Here is a 27,921-nt window from a genome sequence, read left to right as displayed (position 1 = left end):
TAAATATTTTTGTAATTTATTTTGTCAAAAATAATTGTCAAAATCAGGTATACTTTTAATTGACTATATTTTTATGTATTTACAAGGAATATGCTATAAAGTGTAAATAAAGGTACATGAGAAGACAAAACAGAAAAGAATGAACACCCACACATTTATTACTCCGAAGCCGTAACAGCACCATAACGGCCTGGGAGTGATAATGCAGCTCCCTAAGTGGCTAAATTACACCCAGGAGATTCTCTCACAGCAGTGTAAGCTGTTGTGCTTTCACACATTTTGGGAAATGCATCCATTGCCCCATTTCAGGCTTAATTGGCATACTAAATGTCAATTAAAGCTCCTTTAAGATTTTAAGCTGCAAAACTCAAGCGAAATGAAGTTCAGATTCACACTGAGAGACACGATGCAGTTACATTTACCTTGGCCTTCCTCTCTTCCGACATGAATCCACACAGCAACCTTGCGTTCATTTAGAAAAGGAAGTTATTTTGCCTCGCAATTCCAAATGTATCACTCTTCAATGGTTTATATACTGTTGTATGTCTTCTGTTAGTAGAATTCCGTTTTCTATTAACAAATATGTTTTGCACATTATGTGCCAAGACTGGAATAAATAAGGTGGACATGGCCTCTGCCCACAATCTGGAAGGATCCTTCAAGACGTGCCCAGGAAGCTGCTTTCCATATCTGATTCTTTCCATCCCTGAGTCTATGTCTACACACCCTTTCTTTTTCATCTTATAAGGTTTAACAATTATTTATCCAGTGGAAAGATAAAACAGAGTCTTTGTTAACTTTTAAACTTGGCAATGTTTTAGATGTCTTTATGTATAGCTCTTTAATTTAGGTATCAAAAAATTCCATTTTAATTTAAGTAGCCCAAGCTGTCAGTTGTTTGATATCATCATCATCTTCTGTCCTCCTTGAAGATGCTGGAAGATAAAGGGATAAAATTAGTAATTGGTGAGATTCATACTTTCAGCATAGAAAATGAGTACGAATTAATAAAACCTCAAAAGCTCTGAAGGTGCAGAGCCTGCCTCTTATTTTAGGCAGCTATCTGACCATAAGCAGTTGAGTGGGCCAACAGACCTGCCCGGGACCGATGTGCGGAAGAGGACATGCTTGGCAGTCTGTCTGGCTGTGCTGGGAGGGAAGAAGAAGGCACATTTGGAAGTCGAATATTTGTCATCTTCTTATTTAATTCCTCCTGCTCCAATTCTTCAAGTTCTGCCATCAACTCATCCTGAACACAGGAGAAAGGAAGAATTATGGAGCTAACATTTCAAGTAGTGGGTTTCCTCAGACATAACAACAGGAACATCTGCTACCCAATTGATATGTGAGAACCCAGTGAAATGGAATACTTCTTTTGAAACTAAGTCTTTTCGCAACATTGATCAGTGATTAAAAATGAATATTTTGGGTTTTGCAAATTTGTTGTAGTTAACCTTTTAATACTTCAGCAAACAGTCATTCAAGTAATTTGTGCTAGCTGAATATAAAAGCTCCAGAATTTCTGGGGAATTTACACCTTGTCATTTTTCCAATATATCTTTTCTCCTGTTCAAAATTAAGAATTTGTGAAACAGTCTCAATGACTTTGAATAGGTAATTGGAGGATATAAATATTTTTATTTGGGCTAATACTATTAAAAAATAAAGCAGGTATATAAATAACAGAATTTAGAAAGTAAAACAAGTCAAAGATACTATGGTTCCTAGTTATATCACCAAAGCCAATAAACTGTGTGCTTAAAAAAAAACAACTGTGTTTGGATTGAGAAAATAACAACTCAAGGTAAATATACTGTATTTCTTCCTTTTAGCAATCATCCCAGAAAGTCTGGGTTAATGCTAATCTATTCTCTGTCCGAAGAACCAAAGGGAGGCAAGACTAATATGGGACATTAGGGATATAAATCACCTTATGACAGATCTGAGATGACCTGAGATATTTCAGATTTAACTGATTCCATGAGTCCTTGCATGGAGTCCAAGCCCCCTCAGAGGCTAACTTTGTCAATATTGACATTTTCAGGTCATCAAGATTAGAAAAGACCTCAGGCTCTCTTCTAGTCACTCAAGTTATTTCTTTATTTATTCATTCATTCATCATTCAACAAACATTTACTGAGATAAAACAGGTGTTGAACTCAGTGCAGGAAATCCAGAGTTGAATCAACAGTCCCTACATTCAAGGACTTCAACTCAAATGTGGGAGAGGAGCATATAAACATAATTATCCTACATTAAAATGAGGTAATGATACTATGGGGCAAGAGAAGGGACACTTTGGCCAACCACAACATTTAATCAAGTCATTGGATCTCAGGCATAGAACAAGTTGAAAAATTGTCTGACTGCTATTATATGTACCTCATGAAAAGGAAATAAAATTTTGTAGTATATATGGACATTGGGCCATGGGAAATATCACGGTTGGTGTGATGTATGCTTTATGCTTCTCCACAGGCCATGTGAATAAACTGACATCAGAACGACTACTCTGATCTCTTATTTCTCTTCACAAAGCAATTAAGAACATAGTAAATAGAGTAATGGCAGAACACAAGGCTGCCCTTCTCTGAATGTGTGCCCAGAATTGCGAATAGCACTTCAGAGTTATCAACAGCATTGGGAAGATACTGATATTTTCTTTAGCAAATTTGATGGCAACCAAATAATCGATCACAGATAAAAGAATTTTAGGATTTAAGGAAATATAGAGATAATCCAGTGATCCAGTAATTTTATTTTATAGAGGAGAAAACTAAGGGTCAGAAAAGCAAAAGGACTTAAACAGAATTTAGTAATAAAGGGTGGAACCCAGATGTCCTCTTGCTCTGCTCCAAGCCCTCTCCTCCATGTCACAAGACACTCATTAAATGCTGCTTAGTCTACACCGGGGGTTGGCAGGTTGTTTTTTTTTCTGTAAAGACCCAGATAGTAATATTTTAGGCTTTGCAGGCCTCATATGTTATTTGTTGCATAATCTCCTTTGTTGTTGTTGTTTTCTACAACTCTTTAAAAATATAGAAACCATTCTTAGTTCACAGGCCCTATGAAAACAGGCTCTGGGAAAATTTGGCCTAAGCCATATTTTGCCAACCCCTGGTATACACCATTTTTAAAAGTTGTTGACACTCACTTCTCATTTTCTAGAACTCCAGGGAACCCTGTGTTACTGTTAAATGTATCCTTTTTAATACCATATACAAAAAGGAAGTCAGGTTCTTTGCCATGTTCATCTGAGATTTGCAAATGTTTTAAAATATGTTCTAGTCCTGCTTGTGTGTGCTTTGAGCAAGACAATTGAAATTCACAGTGCAGATGCCACCATTATAATTACAGTCTGTATGATTGGACTGATTAATCCAAATGGAATGTGTTTGTTAATAATGCCACTGCACATTTATTTTGTTTCATAGCCCGAGTAATAAGCAGAGGCAGCCTAACCTCTAATTTAACAGCTACAGAGCATGATATGTCTGTTCCTTGCAGAGTAACACAGTCTGCTTTGTTTTGCCCAGATGTGTAAGCACTCAGTTCCTCATAATGGGACTATTTAGACTTCAACCATTAAAAGTCACTAACTTTACATAATCACATGCTGCTTCTTCCTTAATAGCTTAAAACTTAATTAGGAAGCTGTTTGCCATACTATATTAATCTTTCCCTTAAATTAGAGCTACTAACACTTTATTTTCCTCTTAAGAGAAGTACATTTCTAACAAATACCTTCTATTATTCAAATCTTTAAGAAGGGAACCTGACTGCTGTATATGGTAGAAAGGTACCCACTATAGTGGACACATATACTGGACTCTTTATATATTGTACTACCTACCTCATCAAAGTCATTGCCAAATCCAGCCCGTTGGGAAAATGCTTCTGAGATTTCTTGGGCAATATCCTGTTGCTCTGTAATATCTTGCATCAAATCATCTATTTTGTTCAGATCCCTGAAAAATAATATTTTGTTGAACATTTCCAGAATTCCAGTCTAAAATTATTAATTTAGATATAATCCCATGTGAAAAATGAGTCAATTTAATATAAACTCTTAACTACTTCAGTAGGATAACAAAAATTCCTGGTACTGATGGTTATCAACTTTTTAAAAACACAAGAATCCTGTAAATCAATATATTTTTTCAATCTTACATAATAGCCACTACATAGGGAAGTCACCAGAAATCAGAATATTTTATGGTTAACATTATTTATGGACCTATTTTGAAAATTTTGTCCAGTGGGACAGAGGCAAAATTTAAACCTAGGCTGCTGTGTATCTACTCTGCCATGGAGCACCAAGCACCACCATGACCATGGTTAGCTATGGTAGCTCCAGGAGCCACTACCTGATAGCAGTGTCTTAGAATAGCTAAACCCAGGGGCTAGAGCTCTGTTTTCTAGGATCCTATAGCTCTGGGATCCTAGCTCCCTAAAGGCTTTCCCACAGCTGCTGATATTCTGGAATATTACTAATGAGAAGAGGATTAAGACTTTGAAAACCTCAGAATTAGCAACTGCAGCAAAAGAATCCAGGTAGCCACAGGCCCAGGATGGACAGCTGCTTTGAGGACATGTTCTAACACCTGAGTCCCACTGGTCCCTCATCACCAGCCCAGGCTGACATCATCCAAACGTTAGGATCTGAACTGCTTATAACTATCAGTCTCTGACTCATTCTTCCAAGGCTGAAACTAGGCCAAATCAGTAACTAGGATAAGAAAAGTGACCGTTTACCTCATTATTAAGTAACCTAAACACTGAAATTTTGATTCCTAATGGAATTTATCTTTTGTAAGTTTTCCAGACTCTATGCAGGCAAAAGCTGAGTGTTTTGATATATTTTTATGAGGTCATCAGAAAGAATTCATTACCATCCTCCTACTAACCCTTATTTCCAACCCCAAGTCGTGTTTATAATGATTATACAATGAATATAGTCATAAAAAGAAGTATAAGAAAGAAGCTGCTGCAGTTTGGACCTGGGAGTGAATTTTCCCAAAAGGAACACAATGGGATGATGTTGTTGTTCAGCTACCTGAAGAGAAAGACTATGGATTTTGTAACACATTTTAGTGTCCAGTGTCCAGGGGATTTTGACCCTGATAATGGAACTAAAGATTTTTCTGAAGCTGTTAAAATGGCATCTGATTGGGGAAGCGGATGTGGTTCAACCAATTGGGTTCCCGTCTACCATATAGGAGGTCCAGTGTTCGATGCCCAGGGCCTACTGGTGAGAACAAGCTGGCCCACGAGGCAAGCTGGCCACGTGGAGAACCAGCCCACATGGGAGTGTCGACCTGTGCAGGAGTGCCGCCCTGCATGGGAATGCCGCCCAGTGCGGGAAAGCTGCCCCATGCAGGAGCGCTGGCCGATGCAGAGAGCTGGCTCAGCAAGACAATTCAACAAGAGACACAGAGGAGAGAAAATAAGAAGATGTAGCAGAACAGAGAGTTGAGATGGTGCAAGAGAGTAATCACCTCTCTCCCACTCCCGAAGGTCCCAGGATCAGTTTCCAGAGCCACCTAATGAGAACACAAGCAGACACAGAAGAACACACAGTGAAATGGATACAGAGAGCAGACAATTGGGGGGGGTAAATAAATAAATAAATAAAAATGGCATCTGACTGTTGATGAATTATCAAGAAAAGTTAGCAAAAGAGAAGCGGCAGTGGCTCAATCAGTTGGGCTCCTGTCTACCATATGGGAGGTCCTGAGTTAGTGTCCCAGGGCCTCCTTGTGAAGGCGGGCTCGCCTGCACACTGAGGAGAGCCACCTGGCCCTAAGCACTGCGGAGTGCTGCCTGGCCCACGAGTGCCATGGAGAGCCAACTCAGCAAGGTGACACAACAAAAAAGGGAGACAAGCAAAAAACACAGAAGAGCACAGCGTTCCTGCGTGGGGCAGCTCTCCAGCTGATTCTGATACCGCCAAAGTTGGACAACTATTCTGTTTGTTTCTAACACTCTCACAGATATTTACATATAAGCCTTTCTAAAATTATGAAATGAAGCTATTTACAGGTGGGGTTTCATGCAATAGTGAGGTGTCTGGGAAACATTAAGGGCAAAATGTCTTTCATTGCCTCTCTGAAACCACTTTAGCTTTTTTTATTCATTTGCAAATTTTTAAGAAGTACCAGAGATCGAACCCAGGACTCATATATGGGAAGCAGGCACTCAACCACTTGAGCTACATCCATTCCCCACTTTAGCTTTTTTTTTATGGGGGAGGAAGTAGAGAGGGGGCACTATAATTTCTAATTTTTCTGTGAAAGAACATTCTAGTCAAACATATCAAAGAGGCCCAAATGAATAAGCTCATTCCTTCCAGAACTATCACATAGCTTCAAAGGCTCCTTCTAACATCCAGAGAATTTATGACTCAGAGGGAAACCAAAGTCACTCACATGTTTTCATGTACTGTTTTCATCGCTTTTGCTGCAAAGCCCATATTCCTTAGCACTTCTGTGTTGGTGTATGAGTTTTCCAAGGCTTCTCTCTGGAACTCAATGGTGGAAAGTGTACCATCGATCTGAGTGAGCTGTTTCTCCAACCTCTTCTTTCTCTTTAGTGCCTCTAATGCAGCTAAATAAGGAAGAAGCCACATTTATAAGGAAAGAGTTCAAATGACTGAGGAAACATTGTTCAGCACCAGGCATGGACTCAGCAATGATCATACCTAAACCCAAAGACTATACCAAATAAACGTGAGAAATATCAGGATAGCATCTGTCCTCTTAATCACCTACACCAACTACCACTCCCCTAAATATTTTGCTATTATTTTCTTCCAAAGATCTGGCATGGTTAAGAGGAAAGAAAGTCAATTTTCACATTCCATAAAATAAACCACAGATAAGTTCTGCCTTAGAAAAAAAGGATAAAAATATGAGTAAAAATCAAGCAATAGAAAAATAAAACTTTAGAGGAAAGGACCTTAACGACAGTTGACTATACCATAGGTTCCTTATTACAAAGATGAGAAAATTGAGGCCCAGAGAAGTTGAGTGGCTTGCTTGAAGGCAGACAGCGGGTGGTAGCTGGAACCTGTACCTAGGGTGTTGAACTGCACGCCTGGGTCTGAAAAGATCATGAGATGGTCATTAAGGTTACGTTTAACCACAAGTGTCATGAAATCAACACTCCTGGAATCTTACTCATGCATAAGATGGCATAGTAGTGAGAGAAAAGAATATCTATTGACATCTTGCCTTCAGAGAATAGATACCAAAGTAAAACAGCCATTAGCAATTTATATAGCAATATACGCTTCCCTGCTTCACTTTGAAGCTACAAAACCAATCAAGTCTTTTGAACCTTTGCACCTTGGAAGGCAACCAAGGAAAAAGGCAGTTAGGGAGAGTGCAGGAAAAGTGCAGCATAGGAACATTAATATAAAGATAAGTGACAATTAAATGGAATTAGCAAAATAACTCAAACAGTTTTGTCGTTTCAGAGTGAATCTCAACAAACTTTTCTGAGCTACGTTCCCCTTACAACTTTGTTTTGGTCAATTTTTTCTTGTCATTTCAATAGGTTTGGTTTATTTATTCCAACGCTTTTTGTTTGATGCACAAAAACTCATGTCCATTATAATTTCCTGGTGGATTATAGTATGATAAATATGAAATATTGCTCTCTGTCCCATTTAAGATGTTTTGCCCTAAATTCCATTTTGTTTTATATTAAATTGACAGTTCCACTTTCTCTTTTTCTTTTTTTTTTTTTATTATACTTTTTTAATTAGAAAAGTTGTAGGTTTACACAAAAACCTTACAGGAAATATAGCATTCCCATCTACCACTCCCTCCCTAATATTAACACTTTGCATTAGTGTGGTACCTTTGTTACACCTGAAGAAAAAACACTATTATTGTACTATTGACTGTAGTCCATAGTTTACATGAGGGTTCACTCTTTCTGTTATCTTTTTTTTTATTATTATTTTTATTCTAGTAACATATATTCAATGTAAAATTTCCCCTTTTAACCACTTTCAAATATATAATTCAATGCTGTTAATTACATTCACAATTTTGTGTTACCATCACTACCATCAATTACCCAAACTTTCCCATCACCTGAAAAGAAATTCTGCAACAATTAAGCATTAACTCCCAATGAGCCCATAATAATTTTTACCTGGACCTCTACTCAGAACTGTTTTTTACTTGAGCTTTCTCCAGTATGCTTGTTACAAATAGCATACTTTTGGATGGTTTGTGTAATTGTTTTCAACCCATTCATGATAGTCTCTAGCTTTGAATGTAAGCTTTTATTTAATTCATTCTAATTTATCATGGTAACTAATGTGTTACTCTCATCTTTTTTGCATTTTCAATTTTTGCTTTTTTTGCTTCCTTTTTGCTTTCTTGTTTTTATATAGATTGATCAATATACTTTTTCCATTAATTATTGGAGAGTTACAGATTCTAAATTTATTATCTTAATGGATATACTCTTGTATTAAAAATATACACATATAATTTAAGGTTGTTTTCTATCCATATTTAAAATTAATCAGTATCTATAATTTACTGCTCCAAACAAGATTCCCAAACACTCAATATTTAATCAAAATTATCTGCAATTTTAATTCCAAATGATTACCATTTTTTATAATGTTCACTGGCATTTTTTTTAAAGCAGTCACTCAACCACTGAGCTCTATCAATCCCCAATGAGAGTTGGTGTTTTCATTTGTTTGCTTTATTTTTAGGAGATATCGGAGATTGAACCCGGAACCTGGTTCAGGGGAAGCAGACATTCAACCACTTGAGCTACATCCATGCCTGTGGCTTACTTTTGTACTTTTTTTTTGTATCCTTTTTCTTGGACCGTTTGGTTTTTTATTTTTCATCTAATTAGAGTAAATCTTAAAGTATTTTATCAGAAAAGATGCATAGATATATTTTTTCACAATAGCAATTGGTCAGAAATATCTTCTTCATTTTGTTTCAAATCTGAATGATAGTTTGGATTTTTATAGAATTATATGTTCAAAATTATTTCAAAAATTTAAAGTACTCCTCCACTGTCTTTGGATATCCAACAACTCAAAAATTTGGTAATAATATTAATATTATGCTCATCCCTTAAAAGATCATCTGTTTACTTTTTTCCTCCCTGGAAACTTCTAGGATTTTCTTTTTCACCTTGAAGTTATAAAATTTCATCAGTATAGGTATAGGGATATGTCTTTTATTTTTTGCTTTTTCCAGCTTAGCATTCAGTGAATATATATATTCTCAAGAATCAAGTCTTCCTTCATCTATTGTATTTTTTTTATGATTTCTTCACCCTCCACTCTTTCTGTTGACTCTCTACTGAAACCCCTCTAAAAAGGATGTTGAATTCCTTAGCAGTGTCCTCCAATCTAGTCATCTATCTCTCTTTTTTGTTCTATTTTCAGGAAGTATTACTTGACTTTATATTCCAGATCACTAATATAGTCTTAAACCATATTCATTCTACTTTCTGCCTTTTTATTGATTTTTCTTTAAAAACAGTATGATTACATTTTTAAGAACTTTGTTTCTAGTTGCTCATTTTTATGGCAGCCAATCCTGTTTCATCGATGCAGTAGCCTCTTGAATCCCTCTGAAGATAACACAAATTTTACTTTTTTTTTTTTTTTTTTTTTTTTTTTTTTTTTTTTTAAAGATTTATTTATTTATTTAATTTCCCCCCCTCCCCTGGTTGTCTGTTCTTGGTGTCTATTTGCTGCGTCTTGTTTCTTTGTCCGCTTCTGTTGTCGTCAGTGGTACGGGAAGTGTGGGCGGCGCCATTCCTGGGCAGGCTGCTCTTTCTTTTCACGCTGGGCGGCTTTCCTCACGGGCGCACTCCTTGCGCGTGGGGCTCCCCCACGCGGGGGACACCCTTGCGTGGCACGGCACTCCTTGCGCGCATGAGCACTGCGCATGGCCAGCTCCACACGGGTCAAGGAGGCCGGGGTTTGAACCGCGGACCTCCCATATGGTAGACGGACGCCCTAACCGCTGGGCCAAAGTCCGTTTCCCAAATTTTACTTTTAACATCTTTTATTTCCTACATTATTTCTCTTTCTTTGAGGTCAAGTTGCTCTGTTCATTTTGGTCAATCTCTTTCATACAACTGGCTTTCCTCAAAATTCTCCTGATTTATCATAGGGTCATACTTATAAATGAATAATTAGAATAGTTAGTATAAATAGCTGCCTCCGGTGCCTCTCAAAGCTGTGTGTGTTTCCCCATGAGGCCTCCTCTTGAAAGAGAAGGTTGCCCATAGCTCTGTATAAGTACAGGGTGGGGCATACCAGCTGGCAGGGTTCCTTCCAGGAGGAGAGGGCAAGCATTTACTTTGGGTGTGGAAACCATGTTTATGTATTTTCCTCATGAGTGGTGACTTTCCTTTGCCCACCCTTCCTGCACCCTGCAGAGGTACAGGGTTACCTCAGGTTCTGCATTTTTTTTCTCTCTCCAGCCAAGCCCTTGCTGAACAGCACCTACACTTTATTTGTAGACTAGGTCTATCCATTTAACACGTATTTCAGAAAGAACTAAACAATTTTTTTAATGTTAATTTGCATAAAGGCCTTTCTATAATGTCACATCTTCTATCACTTAAGATAGGTTGGTTGTACAACATAAACGATCAGAGCTGTGTGAGGGTTTTCGTCCCCCTGCACATGGAGAAGGGACCAGCTGACCCTCTGTGCTATATCACTCTGTCTGCATTGTAATTATTGGGAAAAGTATTTGTAAAATCGATGCTCCTCTCTTCTCCTATGCATAATAGTAAGTCCTTTGAGGAAAGATATAGCATCCTATTCACATGTTTCCCCAGCAATTGGTCCAGGTCCTGGCACAACACAATACATTACAAAAACTTAGAGCATTTGCTATATGCCAAACTAGGGCTAACTGCTTTTCGTGCATTATGTGATTTACAGAATTTAACTCTCACAAGCCCAAGAGTAGATATGATTACTAGCTCATTTTACAGAAGACAAAATGAATGAATAGTAAATGAATAAACATGATAATATCATGTACACAGAATAATAGCAGCATGGTTCAGTGCAAAGAGCAGGGGCTTCAAGGCCAGAATGCAACTCTGTCATGACTTATCAGATGTATGTGTTCTTAAGTCACTTACCTTCTTTGACCTTCAGTTTCCTCGTCTAGAAATGGGGACATAAGCCCTAGCAGCCTGGGTGATTAAAATGTAAGAATTAGCAATAATTTATGAAAAGTACATGGCAGGGACTTAGTAGCTAGATATTATTATTAATAATCACATAGATTAATTAAGATTATATATCTTATTTCAAGACCATTTTGCCACAAATTACCCATTTTTCACTATAACTCACCATGGCAGGATAATAATATCACAAAATATCTTCACATTTCTACAGGTGAAGTAAATAATATTATTCAGCAGAGTAGCAGATTAAAAAGCTGAATTCCAAATACACATCCCAACCTGGCATACCCAGAAGTGGAATGTTCAAAGTGCATCTCCTCCCTATCTTGTCAGGCTGGTTCAGTGTTTATATGTATCTGGAACTTAACTAATACCCACTGACCCAGAATATTTTCCATTTTTTGAGAAATTCTTTTAAATTCTCCATTTAAAAATATGCCATAAAAGAATTAATTTTAGATTATTTTCTGAAAATTCGCAGATGCATTTTGGCATAAAGGATGAGATCTGGAGTCACTAGACTTATATTTTAATCTTACATCTACCGCTTCAGAGCTGTGTGACCTTGGTGTATGACCTTAACTCCTCAAAGTGATGTTCCCTCACTTGAATAACAACAACAGGAATACCTAAAAGACAATTATAGAATGTTGTGTTCTGAGGTCAGATTGCCTACTTTCAAGTCTTTGCTCCAACTCTCCTTAGCTATGTGGCCTTAGATAAGTTGTTAACTGGGACATATGAATAACAGCTTCTTGGGTTGTTGAAGATTAAATGAGATAGCACGTGTAAAGTGTTTAATGCAGTGCCTGCACATAATGATTACTTAGGGATAATCATCATCATCATCATCATCATCATCTTCACTGGGTTGTCAGAACCCCATGGTGAGAACCACATGGCATAATGCCTTTCTTTACAAATGCTAGCTATTATTAACAGTAAGTTCTGCTGTGGACAAAATCAAAATGTCTATGCTAACCTATGATTCTGTGTTTAAATAAATTTGGGGGAAATTTGAAAATTCATCAAGAGTTGGCATCCCAATGTACACTACAATTCCCATCCTGCAAACTATAGAATGGCCTACACTAGAGTTCCAAATTCAGAGCAGGCAAGGAATGAAGTAGTGAATTAGGATTAAGCAAAAAGGCTTCCTTTGTTTCCCACATGTAAGATATAAATATAGAGCAATGTTTCCCTATATTACAATTTTTTAAAAAAACAGTGGAAAGTTGACAATTAATGGGAGCAGACATGGCCCTCAGTCTCAGGGAGACAAGAGGTAGAGGCGGGACCCTGGTGACCTGGAGAGGGTAAGCCTGATCTAATGGGAGCGGCCTGGCTCTGCTCCTGCCAATGGCTGCCTGCCCCCCAGATAGTCAAAAGACGCAAGAAATCTGATCTGCATGCAAAATCACCAACCTGGCAAATTTTTTAATGCTGATTTACATTTTCAAGAAACACTGTGGGGGAGCAGATGTAGCTCAAGTAGTTGAGCACCTGCTTCCCATGTATAAGACTCCAGGTTCAATCCCCAGTACCGTCTAAAAAGCAAAACAAACAAACGAAAAGACAAGCTCTCATTGGGCAGCAGCTGTGGCTCGGTGGTTTAGCGCCTGTTTCCCATGTACTACCAGGTCCTGGGTTCAATCTCTGGTACCTCCTAAAAAAAAAAAAGCATTCTCCATACATCAAAAAAAAGGGGGGGGAGTGTCAAATAAAGGTGCGCATAAACATTTGAGGTTAAAATAAAATTGGAAGGAAGGAAGGGAGGGAGGGATGGAGGGTGGAAAGATTTTGTGTGATCTATACATCTTTGAAAAAAAAGAAAGAAAGAAACACTGTGGAAGCCAAACCAAAGAACACTGATACTTCCTGTAATTTCTGTCTGACACTGACACTTTAAGCTTCTTTCAAACATAGGAAAAGAGGCTTCTGTTCCAAATGGTCATGTGAGGAGTCTCCCCATGAGCTGTTTCTCACATGAAATGATGTCATGGACCCATTACGAGCTGGACATACCTTGACTTGTTTTCTTCTTAATAACTCTGGAAAGAAGCAGCACTACTTTTCCAAAGGCATACAACTCATGCTGCAAATCAAGCATTGCTCCTGATTTGGCCAAGAAGGACATTTTTAGAGCTATTTAATTATACCTGTGTAGCAGGTGCAATTCAATCTTCCAGACTCCCTTCTTGATGTGGTTTAAAGCAGCTGGTGAGACCTGGGCAACATTCATTTTTAAACAAAGGAATCTACTGTATTCCTTTGTGGCAGAGAAACAGCCGAAGGCTTTGTCTCCTCAAATAACAGTGATGTTCCTCAGCAATGGAGCTGCAGAACAATGTCCTTTTTGTACTGCTGCTAAAGGGACACATGAAGAGTCCTCACTGCGGCCCATTGAGGATTGAGACAGAAATTTAAGAATCACCTACTTGAACCAAATTTAAACTATGCAGCTTTATGGGACTATGCTGCCAGAGAAGACAGACTTTCAGTTGTCTGTGCCAAATAACTTAAAATAGCAGAAAAGAGCTGGCAGTGTCATTTTTCATATTGTGTAAAGGATGTCTTGGTTTTAAAGGTCAATCTGTTGTTCTTTTGCTCTTTCAGGGTGCAAGAATGCATGCACTGTAAATCCATTAATCGGCAAACAGGAAGAACCATTTAGGAATCCTTAAATCCAGTGAGTACAGACAAACCTGTTTGTGAAACATGAAGCTGTGTTACAACAGTTCTTCCTCTTAACCAGGATTGGATGACCTCTAGGAAAGGGCTGAAAGATGAGGCTCCCAAGAGTAAGCCCAATGATGGGAGTGCTTAAGATATATGTCACACATAATTGAATACATTATCTTCTGCTTTTAACCGGGAAGTCTCTGATCATGTTGCTTTATTTGAGGATTGTAATGTCAAATCTGTTCTTGCTCATATTCAAATAATCTCATTAATTAAACAATACCTTCTATTTTTGGCACATTGTTTTAGTTCCTGAAAAGCACGATGTGAATAAGCATCATCATAAGCAATTCACAGATAGAATAAAAACTAAATGTTTCTGTTCAAAGTCACAGGTTAGATTTGAAACAGCTGGAGAATACAAGAAAATTCTAACACTTATTTTGCCAGGGCCATTACCCTGGCATTCTTCGCTTTGAAAAAAAATAAATTCTTTATTCATTCGTTTCAGTTACTCTACAACTTCTTAACGAATACCTATTACATGCTGGAATTACATTAGACATTGCAAGGACAAAGAAATAAGGGTACAATCTCAGAGGAGGCAAATATGAAATAGACATTCAAGCACTCTTCATCATTCGACAAACACTTATTAAGTCCCTACGATGTTCCAAGCACTGTTCCTAGGGATACCAGCATGCCAAGGTAAACCCTTCACCTCAAGTAGTAGAAAAGACGTGGAGGAGAGTAATAAGAAACATGTACTAGGAACAAAGGATGCCCAGAGGAAAGTACACGCTCTCTCTGGAGGGTAAGGAAAGGCTTCACAGAAAGACAATGTCCTTGAATCACGGTCTACACACGTACAGCACCCCCTGATCAAGAAGGAACATAAGGGAAGCGGACTTGGCCCAGTGGATAGGGCGTCCGTCTACCACATGGGAGGTCCGCGGTTCAAGCTCGGGGCCTCCTTGACCCCGGTGGAGCTGGCCCATGCGCAGTGCTGATGCACGCAAGGAGTGCCCTGCCATGCAGGGGTGTCCCCCGCGTAGGGAGCCCTACACAAAAAGAGACACAGATTCCCATACTGCCGACAACAATAGAAGCGGACAAAAGAACACGCAGCGAATGAACACAGAGAACAGACAACTGGGGCAGGGGAGAAGGGGAGAGAAACAAATCTTTAAAAAAAAAAAGAAGGAACATGAATGATGAAGTGTATTCAACCAAGGTTTCCTTCTATTCTCTCACAGGCATTCACCCCTCCAGCAAATCTCATACAAAACAATGCAAAGTTTCTGGCTGATGTGTATAGAAAATAAGAACTGTAAACCTCAAGGCCGAGCAAATCACACCAGCTTGTTTCACCAGGTGAATCTTCTATGTAACCCCATATTTTCAGAGGTCTCACCTATATGAAATATCATAAGAAGGGTGAATAGCCAGCTAAAGGTAGACCAGAACACAGCAATGATATGCAGGATTATGTACTGGCAAAGCAGAGAAAACAATGAAAAGGGCGAGATTAGAGAAGTTCAGAGATATTCTGTGGAAAGGACATTTTGAAGTGGAATATAGCTGTGAGCAAGTCAGTAGTATTAGAATTAATTTTACGTTTAACAAAAAAAAAACATGGTGATTGATAAATATTATAAAGTACAAAAAGAAAAGAAAGACTTCCAAGTATGGAAATCAGTGGCCTCTACCACCTCCACAGAGATAACAAATAGTCAAAGGAAATTAAAGTTATTTTCCAAGAGAGAAGATACTGCTCTCCTCGCTCTTAGGAGTTCACGGTTGCTTTTGGAGATGAGGCAGTTCTTACTGCCAGGATACCCTACAAGAGAATACTGAAGGAGGTATATCTGAGAGGGAAAGTTCATGATCAAAAGGTGCTATCAGCCTTGAGTTGTCAAAAAGGGAAGAAATGCTTAGATAAAAGACTTATCTTAAATGCCCACTCCTATTCTCATTTCTTAAAAATAAATTGCTTCAGAGGTCATCAAGCAAGCAGAATTAACCTGTTTTGGGGACGATATACCAATACATTAACTAAAATCCATTTCTTGATTTTTTTATAAACATAAATCTAATTCATTAACACCAGGTAGGATGCATAACTAGTTGAAAAAAATAAGGTTGTTTACTTGCCACTAGTATTTTTGGTAACCTCACAAATTAGTAACCTTTGTGTACCTGCTCTTGCCTAGGATATAACAAAAACAGTATGATTTGTAACCAGAAGATATTCACAGAAAATTTCATAAACAGGTGATTACAATGAAATCCATAAGTAGACATGTGTACCTATGTATGTAATTTTATATCATCTATATATAATATGGTTCTATTTTTGTAAAAGAAGTATTCTTTGATCATATGAGGCAGCAATAATTCATGGTATTGTGCAAATCGGCCCCTGACTTGTCAGTACTCCACCATCTAAAGTTTAAAAAGCAACAAACTATGTCCCCATAGCCCTTTCAGCTCTCCATGTCTATGATTCTACACTACTCTTTTGAGATCCAATGGTCAACAAATGTTGGAAAATAAATAGGTCCTATCCTTGAAGTGACTATTATTATTTAAAATTCTTCAAGAATAGGTTTACCTTGAAAATGGTGATGAACTGTATCTTTCTTTAAGTTTCCAAGTAAAAATGTTAGAACAATATACCTGGTGGGTTACATAATTTAAAATTTTCAAACTGCTCACAAAATTATCAAACCTGGGCTCCGGTATATATGATCTTAAAAATTACGTACAAATTGGTTTAACATAATCATAATTCTTTTGCTGCAGTTAACATAGTAGAGGTTTTGAATTAGGATAATATCCTTTATTCAAACTCCAAATACTTTCCCTATGTTAAAGATATGGAAAGAATTGGTAATGCAAATAGCACTGCTCACTGAAAAAGGACTGTTGAACATAACTACTGCGACAGCATGTAAGATACACCCATTAGGACTATGTAGCATATAATGCTACATTAAAAAGCCCAAAAGACTCACTAGAAATTCACATTTAAAAAGAGCATAAAATTTTCAAACTACTTACCAAGTATTTGGATGCCATAATTTTATACCTCTGCAGCCAAATATAAAAGTATAAACTTTATTTCATTTAAGCTAGATGTTGATATTAAATTTTAATTTTTAAACAAAGAACTTAACTTCCAATGCAAAGATTCCCAACCTTCAACAAAGGATGATCTACTTTTCCTTTCCTGCAATTTTAAAATCACCATTCTTGTTGACTTGCCTTTTTTATTTACTTTAATTTTTTTTTCCTTTATCACAGGATCATTTTTTTTCCACTTTTTAAATTTTCTTAATTGTCTTTTTTCCTTAAGATACACAGATCACAAAAAAATGCCACTTTAATAAATACAAGAGGCTCCCACATACCCCACCCCCCACCCCCACTCCTCCAACACCAACAACCTCCCTCATGATTGCGGCACGTTTACCACATTCGGTGAACGCACCCCTGAGCACTGCTGCACCGCATAGATCACAGTCCACATTGTAGTCTACGCTCTCCCCCAGTACACCCAGTGGGCCATGGCAGGACTTACAGTGTCCAGCATCTGTCCCTGCAACATCATCCAAGGCAACTCCAAATCCCCAAAATGCCCCCACATCACATCTCCCCCTCCCTCTCCTCACCACCAGCAACCCCCGCAGCCACTGTCTCCATGTCAGTGACACAACCCCTTTCATTGCCACAGTCACAATAGTTCCACAGTTGAATACCAGCAAGTCCACTCTAAACCATATCTTATTCCTCCATCCTGTGGATCCTGGGATGGTGAAGTTCATGTCACCTCTAAATCGAGAAAGAGCTTAAAATCCACAAGGTTGACAGATGCCATTCTCCTGCTTTTTTAGGTTAGTTCTGTTTTAATCTGTCTTGAGGGCAGTAATTATGTCATTGGTATTTTAAGCACTAGATTGGGAAAGAGATGAATGAGGTCACAATGAGTGGATGGTAATGAGGGCTTCTAGCTGTCCCCCATTGTCTATCCACAAGCTTGAAACACCTAGAAGAAGGGTTTGGCAGTGGGTGGTAACCCTCTAATTGACCAGGATGGGCCTTAAAAGCCATTTGTCTGGGAAGCAGCTGTGGCTCAATCAGTTGGGCTCCCGTCCACCATACGGGAGGCCCTGGGTCCCCGTCCCGGGGCCTCCTTGTGAAGGCAGGCTCACCCACACACTGCAGAGTGCCGCCGGGCCTGCAAGTGCTGCAGAGAGCCGACTCAGCAAGGTGGCATAACAAAAAGGGAGACAAGTAAAAACACAGAGGAGCACGCAACAAATGGACACAGAGAATAGACAACAAGCAAGCCACAAGGGGTGGGGGGGATAAATATAAATAAATTAATAAATACAGACAGACAGACAGACACAGAAGAATGTGCAGCAAATGGACACATAAAGAAGTCAGCAAGCAAGCCACAAAGGGGGAGGGGTTAAAAAAAAAAGTCATTTGTCCATGTTTAGGAACTCTTACTGCTTTAAAGCATGACCATACAAACTTTGCAACAAGCAATTCTCTAATATCACTACTTGTTTGAAATAAGGAATCAAAATCTCTGGTATGGGAAAGTCAGTTATTCAGGAAATAGCTTGTTGTGTGCTTTACGTTTAATTCACAGTTGTGCTTTTTTTGTTTCTTCTCTTTCTGAAAACTTTTAAGCCAAATGTGTGTTTGTTAAAACTTCTATGAAATGATAGAACAAGTAGAAGAAATTAAAATTACCACTATGTGCTCAGTTCTCGTCATGGTTTTACTAAGGGAGAAAATTGAGAATATGTTTTAAAAATTAAATGCTCAATATTATCTGTAGATTTCAAGTCTCTGTAATAATTCTGTCCTTAAAATTACAAATATATTCACAGGTACTTAAACATATGACACAAAAACAAATACCAAAGTAGATCATTCATGTTCCTTCCAAAAATTAACCCCAAAGCAAAGCACTGTGACTAAAAAATGCAGTATTGGGTATCAAGTCTTATATCTCATTGGTTAAAGTAGCATCTGCTTTTCTTTTCTGCTCTCCTGAAAATTATCTTAAATAAGTACTAACTACTGATAAACAAACTAGTAATACTAAGTACATCTGAGAATAAGAAGCATTCTTCTGCCATAGTTTCTTGAAACTGTATAAATTATATTAGTTTGGCATAATTTTGACATCAGAAGTAGTTTTCTGCTATATTCTACCATATAGTGGTTGATTCAACAAATGACAAAATAGTATAAATCAAAGAAAATTATGTATTTGCTTACAATATTTTCCAAAATGTGGTGCTCTATTCTCCAGCCTAACAGAATTTACTTGCAGAATATTAAGGATGAATGTCTCAATATTTATAATACTATTCCAAATTCATTAAGGAGAAAAAAGACTAACATATTTCAAAACTAGACATAATGTTTTATAACCTAAGAAATTGTTCCAACTTCTCTTCTAGAAGTAGCCATGCTACAGGTCAGCAAACTATCAAAATCTGTGCCACATATAGTTAAGAGAATGATTCTAGAACAGAAATATTCTATTCTCAAGCTTCTAAGGAATTAGAAAAGACCATGATTACTAAAAGCTCATGATACATGTGGGAGCCCAGAGCCAGGCTTCCTCTCCTTAAAGGAAACAAAGCCCCAGCAGGAAGTGGCCTAGCATGACCCCAACATAAGTTAAAAAGTAACAGGAAGTGGACTTGGCTCAATGGATAGAGCGTCCATCTACCACACGAGAGGTCCGTGGTTCAAACCCAGGGCCTCCTTGACCGGTGTGGAGCTGGCCCACACGGTGCTGATGCACGCAAGGAGTGCCTTGCCACACAGGGGTGTCCCCCATGTGCAAGGAGTGTGCCCCGTAAGGAGAGACGCCCAGCACGAAAGAAAGTCCAGCCTACCCAGGAGTGGCACTGCACACACGGAGAGCTGATGCAGCAAGATGATGCAACACAAATTCCCGTGCCGCTGACAAGAATAGAAGCAGACACAGAAGAACACACAGCAAATGGACACAGAGAGCAGACAGCTGGGGGGTGGGGTAGAAGGGGACAGAAATAAATGAATCTTAAAAAAAAAAAAGTAACAAGCCTCCCAGGGAAAGACTGTCATTTTATCCAGGCTGTATACCTCTTTCCTACAATAACATCACCAGACCCCATTTATGTGCTTCACATGACCCTAGCAGAAACTCTGTTATTAAATGTTCTGAGATCCTTTTTCCCACCTCTTGGCATAGCTCTACCTTCACTCTCTGGACCACCACCACCAGGGAACGCTCTTCTGTCCACTAAGTCCTAATAAAGCTTATGTCTGACTCAGTGCTGGGCGTGTTCTTCGGTCTTACAGCCACCCCTACCCGTGCCCCCCAGGAACTGGATAAACAATTGGTGAGCCACCAGCCAGGAGAGCAAAGGACCACTGGCAGCAGCAGGTATGAGCTCCAGGAAGGGAGAATCCGTGGTGGAAATCCTGGGTTGGCCTATAACATTCATGTGTGGAAGGGGACACCACCAAGAGAATACGGGGATGCCCTAAAATCTCCAGGAAGTATACTGGTTGTGCTACAGCAGGAAGCAGAGCAGCTGCACTTCAGTAAGGAAAAGGGAAACTGCCTGACAGTGGTGGCTACAGCAAGGCCCCTGTTAGGAGCCTGGCAGGTGGCTACCAAGGCAGAACAAGTGGCAAAGGCCTCTCTGCACCATTTAGAAGAGTTAAAGGTAAAAAGGAATATGTGCCTATCACAGTGCAGATTGAAATAATCAGAAATAGCCTTCGAAGAAATCTTTTTAATATGTTATTCTCCAGTTAAATTTATTTTGTAAGAGGATGAAAATTTTAAGTAATCTTAGTAAGTTGTGCTTTTGTGTCTGCATATTTGCTTAGCTTATATCTTCATACATCAGGACGGTAATATCAAATAAACAAATGAAAATTCTTAAAAGAACCTAATGTAGGCTTGAGAGCGAAGGTATAAGTCCATGTGGGATTCTTGCGAGGGCTCAGAGGGGAGAGGGCCATGGGTGGGAAAGCAAGAAGTATAAATACTACAGCTTAAGGGAACAGGGCTCCCAGAACTCGTTCAGATGTTTTAAGTTCCCCCACTATGGTTTGAAAGGTCAAAGGGTTTTGTGTGATCTATGTATCTTTAAAAAAAGAAAAAAAAGATAATTTTAAAAAAAAAGAAAAGTCAAAGGGGAACTCCTGAGGTGAGGGAAGGAAATCGGGGATAGAGATTGAGAGGAAGATCATATCTCCATTAGTCCATCATTTCCAGAAGACAGAGGGGGATTGACTGGAGAGTAAGACCTAGCCAAGGTATTGGTTGTTAATGCCCCAGGAATAAATCTCATTCTTTTCCCAGGCCCCAGACCACACAGAGTGTAGCACAAAAAAAAAAGCAGATGATCAGAAGCAAGCAGAACAACCTAATAAGATGTCTGGCTATAATCTGAATACTGGATAACTCTGAGACCCTGCATAACTAGTGTGGAATTACAGTACCATCCAACCTTCCTGAAAGCAGCCTAATTCAGGTGGCTAATAAGGACCTGTCAGTAGCTCCTAGAATATTTCTTAAGGAGGAGACAGAGGAGAAGGTGGGTAGATATTTTTCATCTTGGTATCTGAGTAATGATGAAGGAGGGAGAAGCAATAGGAGTGGGTGAAGGAAGAAAACAGGGTAGAGTAGATCCTTCCAATTTAAAACTCATTGAATAATACATCACAGGTTTTCAAACTGTAGTGGGCATCAGACTCATTGAGTTATTTGTTTCAAGTTCAGATTTCTGGACCCTACACCTAACCAAACAAATTAGAATCTTTAGGGGCATACCTGAGTGCACATTTTAACCTGCACACTCAAGGAATTCTGATATAGGTGACTGGAGGACCATATTTCGAGAATCTCTCTTAAGAAAGGAGGTCACCAGGTAAGTTACACCTCCCAGAGGAGCTTGCATCAAGATCCTGCAGTCTGTGGCTGTCTTGTATTCAGCCATACTTTTGCTAATTTGGCATTCCACTGGCTGACACTATTGTGATTCTTTTCACTCAGAGGCTTTCTGGCCCCCAGAGTCTCAGGGCTGCAGAATTCAGTTCTATGACAAGAACAAAAAAAAGGAAACCCAAGAGGCCATGGATGTTCCTCCACTGAACTAAACCAGTGGGATTGTTCACAGACCCCCCCCCCCACTGTGCCTGCATCATGATTCTAAAACCAAATCCATCCTTACCAAGAAAACAGCCCAGGCTTCAAAGCTGAGCCGGCACATGAATTGAGGAAGCTCCACCATTGCGATTCGGTTCACCGACAGACCCCTGATGAAGAGGTCCACATGCCTCAGCTCCACATTTTCACTGTAATCCTGTAGGGGGTTGGGCCAAATTTGCTTCCTTTCTACCTCATCCTTTCATCACTGTCAGTCCACACTCCTCATAGCCTGAGGACTGCTAATAACCTGGACTGGAACTACCCCTTTTCATAGAATAACACATTAGTAATTGCTGCTCTGTCCAGGGCCAGAACTGAGGTGAGGAAAGAGAGAATCATCTAGGGTGCAAAATTTAAGAAGCACACACTCTCAGGGTTGTACAAGTGTGTCCTGGGCACCTCACTCACCTCAACTACACCAGCCCTGGGAAGCACATCTCAGGACAGTAAGGAGTTACTAGGAAATGAAAAAGGTGAGAAAAAAGTGAGGAAAAGGAGACTTAGAGAAGTGGTTGCTGTCCTCAAATATATGAAAAGCCTTCATGTGACAGATAGTGCAGACTTAATTCATACTGTTCCAGAAGTCAAAGTTTAGGCGAATGGTTGGATGTTACTAGGAAACAGATTTCAGCTTTAAAAAGAAAGAAAAAAAAATAAGTTAATTGTTTCAAAGCAGGGCACTAAGAGTTTTACACAATAATGTCATTAATCCTCACAACTCAGAGGATCAGTGTTATCAGCACCATTATGCAGATGAGGAAACTGAGAATTAGAGAGATCAAGTAACTGGTCTAATATCATACAGCTTTTAGTGGCAGGGCAGGATTAGGAATCAAATTCAGGCATGTCTGATTCAAAGCCAGGTTCATAACTATAACACTAAGTTACTTTCTAACAAATGTGCCAAAATTGAATAGGGACATTATATTTAAGCAAAAGTCCGATGACCATGTCTTAGTGACATTATTATAAAAAGGCCTCATAAGAGATTTTGGGAATGACCTCTAAGGTGTGCCACCAAATCAATGTGGCAGGAGGTGTTTGCAGTGTGCTAGGCTGGGGCACTTCCTCTGCTGCTTGTCCCTGGGTTATCCAGTAAGACATAGAAGTACTATCATTGCCCATGGGTGCCATGATGTGAGAAAGGTAAGAAGCACTGCAAAACTAAGAGACCTTGTTTTTCCACCCCATTAACTCTGGATTTAGTGTTCTGATCCTTGCCCTGGCCAGAATCAGCTGAGAAGACTTTGAAAAAATAGGATGTCTCAGCCCAACCCCAGTCAATTATATTAGAATCTATGGAGATAGGACCTGTGCGTCGAGATGGCTTTAATATATCAAACAGCATTTAAAGCTGCACTAGAATATAGTGCTCAGAAGAAATAGAAAGAGAATTAAGTGATGTATAAGAAGTTTAATTTCCCACAAAGCTGAGTTAGCAACTATAAAATAGGATATATCATAATAATTTGAATAAAGTACACTAAAGAATCTCTGGCCTCCTAAAGTTTTTAGTAAGATTATAAATCTTGCTCTAATTGTTACTCTTTTAGACCAACAAGACATTGAAGATCATGGCTGTTTTAAAGTCAGTTTGGTCATGCACATGTTAGGTTCTTTTTGGTAGGTGACAGTAGTTGGAAAGAAGTTTGAGGTGAGGAAAATTAGCTACCCCTGCACACCAAGTTATAAGAAAAGTAAGTTTCAGACTAAATTCTGCAGATATACTTATTAAACAAACATTTGCAAGCTGGCAAAAACAGTTCACTCAACCTGTTCTGTGAGCTCAATGAAGTCCCAGCTCTATGTCCTTCTAGTTGCTTCAATACACCTTGTATGAGAGACTCTCTAAGGGAGATAGTGACATTCTGAGGCAGGATTCTACGTGCTTTCTGAGAGGTGCACTCGATCAGAAGTCCATCTGAATTAGTTATAACATAAACTACAATCATTCTAACAATAGTATTGGGTAGGACCGGGCCCATTTAAACTAAATATATTAGGCATTATTTTACTATGTACATGACAGTATTTCTTTTTTTTTTTTTAAGATTTATTTTATTTATTTCTCTCCCCTTTCCCCCTCAGTCGTCTGTTCTCTGATGACAGTATTTCTTGATGACTAATGGAAAACCAGAACTATGTGTATATGAAATCATCTGACTTACGTGAAAGACGCTGATATTGATAGTGCTGTCAATACATGGGCCTGTGATTGAATCCCTTCCAAAATATAGATGACAGAGCACCTCATGCTCACCAGCCTCTTACCTATCCCAGGGCCACTATAAACTCAGGCCTGGAATAGCACCAGCAAAGCTCCCAAGGATAAACAACAAAGAATAAATGGCTTTTCTAACACCAATTGCTGTTTGTACTTGGTACATGCACCTATAACTTCTCTAATCTTAAAGTTTACAGTGATGCTCCTAATTAGTGTTGTCTGTAAATGTTTTTGGTGTCTTTATTTTTAAAGTCTGCATGTGACATACTTTACAACATAGCCAATTGGAGAACATTTCTGAAAAAATATATGATGTCCAAATTGTTTTTTTATTTTTTGTCTTCTGAAAGCACATCTACATTTTTATCTCTTCCTAGAAACAGATTGTTCATTTTTCAAAATTTAAACCATTATTTACTGAATAACCACTAGAGAGGAAACTATAAATGGATTCAAATGAATGACAAAATAAAGGGAAAAACTCACTTGACTCACACTAAGCAAAACCAGGGTGCAAATCAAACTAAAGAGGAAGGGCTGAATATGATAATGGCCAATGATTTTTTTAGTAAGCCATAACGGGATAGCTCTTTAGAAATTGTCATTTAATAACTTCCCAAAATATTTTCAGTAAAGTAAAAATAGAAACCAGTATTTAGTTCTAAAGCATGCTATACTACAGAAAAAATTCATATGCAGCAGCCAAGAAAAATGAAACTTGACCTTTTTATGGTCAATAATAAGTGGGCACAAATGAATCAGGCACACTTTTATGGGAAGAGGCAGAGTTTTCAAGGTCAGCTCCAGGAGATGGCCTCCCTTCCTGTATTAAACAATGGCACATCACTGAGGGTGAGCTAAATCTTAAGGCTTCATTATGACTAAAGAAGCCCGGCAGAAGCTGCAAATGATCAGGATTTGGTAGTGAGCAGAATTTGTATTATTACTTCTATTTCCCGGTCTATTTTGACCTGCTGTTAAAAGAGCAAATCACTTCAACCTCTGACTGGGTTTTTATATTTGCCAGGGACATTGTTTAGATCTATTCTCTCTTTTAGATCTATTCTCCAGAGAGAGCCGTACACTGAAGAAATCAATTAAGTCTGCAAAGTACAAAGGGTTCAAGGTGTGACAGGAGCCATTACCTGACTCAAAGTCCCTTGTGTGTGGCCAAGACCAGAGATAGGAAAATTAATCCTACAACTTGCTTTTTGTATAAGATCTCAGCTACACAGCAGCCAACTAAAGTTTTCAAAAGCTGAGGAGCAAATTAAACAAGGACTTACTAGAATATGTTTCACTCGAAATTTACACACAAGTTAAAATGTGTGGTTCAGTATTCAAACATACAGCAGAAAACTTGGTATTTAATGTTAGAATTTGAAGGGTTGAAACTAAGTGAGATGAACTAGGAACAAAAGTTAAGAGGGCACCAAAAAACTCAATAATCAAGACAAACAATATACTAATTCAATATCTTTTAAAAACGAAAATAAAAATCCATGAAGAACAAAGTATCAAAATTTTAAATAAAGCCAGGATGCATATTATTGATTTTTTCTTTTGTCTCCGGCTCCAATATTGCTCCTTATGGTACTTCTTTATTTAAAATTTTGGTATTTTGTTCCTCATGGATTTTTTGCATTATTTTGGGTTTTTAAAACTATCACATTCACCTATTATTTATCTTGTACTGAGTTTTTTGGCTTTTCCTCATATTTATGACCCAGGCGCATGCCTCGCTCAGCTCAGCTGAGCCCCAGCTCTGGGGGTCAGTACCAGTTCCTAGAAAGGCTGTAGGAACAAAGCAGGTTCCCCCTGGCCGTCTGGAGGCTGGGGGTGCTGTGGGCCGGATAGTCTGCAAGGAAAGGGCTGGAAGTAGGTGGGTGAGCGCTCACGCCGGGAGCCAGACCCCGCGCCTACCTCGTTTATTTTGCGTGCCGTGCTTCTTGGCCAGGGTGAGTTCTCTCTGGATTCGATTTTCCAGGTACTCTTGTTTCTTGCCCAGCATCTCCTCGGTCTCCCGAAGTCGGGCCAGGGCCTCCTGGGGGCTGGGAGCAGCTCGGCTCTTAGAAGAGCCTCCCCTTTTAAACAACTTGCCCAACTTGCTCATGGCTGTGAAGTTGGGGGGAAAGTTGCGCCCGGGTGTCTCAAGAGTTCCCCGGGGCCGCGCCTGTGGGGACAGGTGAGCGAGAGAGTTTTCTGGGGGCCCCAGGCTTGGAAGGCGGAGCTCCTGAGTCTCAACAAGTAGATGAAGCAGGTGACACACACTCCTGGGCATTTCCTGGCCTCCTGCTCGGCCCCGCCCTCGGCGTGGCTGCAGGGCGGGGAGGGCGCGGAGTCGGACGTCGGCTGGCCGGCGCCACTCGGCCCTTGGGAATTGAGGGAGAGCAGAGAGAGAGTGGACAAGACCTGAAAGAGCCGCCAAGTTGCTGTTATATCCACGCTGGGGGCTCATCACCAAAAAAAATTGTTTGTGAATGGATCCGAGAAAAGCAAACCAGTGTTCCAGGGGTCTTGCGCTGGGGCTTTAAACGTGTGTAGAGTAAATGAGCGTTGCTTACTCAGATAAGCAAAATGCTTTATTCCATGCATGTAGGGCGCGCGTGTATGCGCGCGTATGTGCGCACGCCTAGTGGTCCTGTATTCAGGACTCTGTCCTTGTGAATAAGAATATTCAGATATTTTCAGCCAGGCGTATATTGTGTGGGTATGAGTGTGTATGTGCCCGCGGCACTTCGAGGACAGTTGTCTGCCGTCGTACAGCAGGTATGTGGGCAAGTTTGTCTCACTGGGCTTGCTCTGCATGTGTAAGGTTAAGGCACGCTGCCAGGTCTGCATAGTGGATTCTGGGTCATCCTTACATGGATTTGAAGTTCATGGAAGAAAGCCATCATTTCTCTTCCTAATGTCAGGACTTACGAACGTGTTCTGTGATTGCGTTCAGTTCAGTAATAAGGAACCCCAAGCTTTCAATGTAATTGTCAGTGCATCAAAAACCTTTAATGGGACTGCCCTCTTGTGTTTAGATCTTTGTCAAATGCCTTTACAGACACCTAAGTACTGTTAAGGAGAGAGTGTCCTAGAGAAAAGAAATAGTCTTTTGTTCGTGCTATCTCACTCCCGTCTATTAGAACTGCGAGCAGAGTTTGGTAAGATGAAAGGACAGCAATAGGTAATGATTATGGATGATGCAATACAATTGAAAATCTGTGCGCAGAGCAAGCTACAAAGAAGTAAAATACGAAATTGAGTGTGCATTCTAGCTTTAAAGGAATACTGTGTGCCCAGACCGTTATAGCCCTATTTGAGCTACTTTAGCCAAATCATCAGATCCCATTACTAACCTTTAGCTAACCACAGATTGTTTTAAAAAAAAATCCATTACTATGACAAAAACACCTTGATACCCAATATCAATAACCCAATTTTGTCTGACATCTTTTTGCCAATTTTGTCTTGCTCAGAAACTGCCAGTTGATCCACTTTATTCAATATTAGCACAGCCAGCATTAAATTTTGCCATGGAAATTAAACATTTTCATAGGAGGCTTATAGGTACATA

General features: G+C 39.3%; 1 protein-coding gene across 1 annotated transcript; it reads right to left on the bottom strand.

Moving 5' to 3' along the window:
• Positions 1–26,645, bottom strand: CHMP4C (charged multivesicular body protein 4C). The gene is made up of 5 exons (XM_004479116.4): positions 26,280–26,645; positions 6,429–6,606; positions 3,854–3,968; positions 1,096–1,249; positions 1–935 (listed from the first exon to the last, which is right to left on the bottom strand). Exons 1-5 carry the CDS (start codon positions 26,635–26,637, stop codon positions 874–876), a joined length of 867 nt encoding a protein of 288 aa, XP_004479173.4. The 5' UTR covers positions 26,638–26,645; the 3' UTR covers positions 1–873.
• Positions 26,646–27,921: the final 1,276 nt, after the last annotated feature.

This window comes from Dasypus novemcinctus, chromosome 14 (genome assembly GCF_030445035.2).
Source record: "Dasypus novemcinctus isolate mDasNov1 chromosome 14, mDasNov1.1.hap2, whole genome shotgun sequence".
NCBI lineage: Eukaryota > Metazoa > Chordata > Mammalia > Cingulata > Dasypodidae > Dasypus > Dasypus novemcinctus.
The sequence above is the reverse complement of the archived record's forward strand: the minus strand, read 5'-3'. Positions and strand labels throughout refer to the sequence as shown.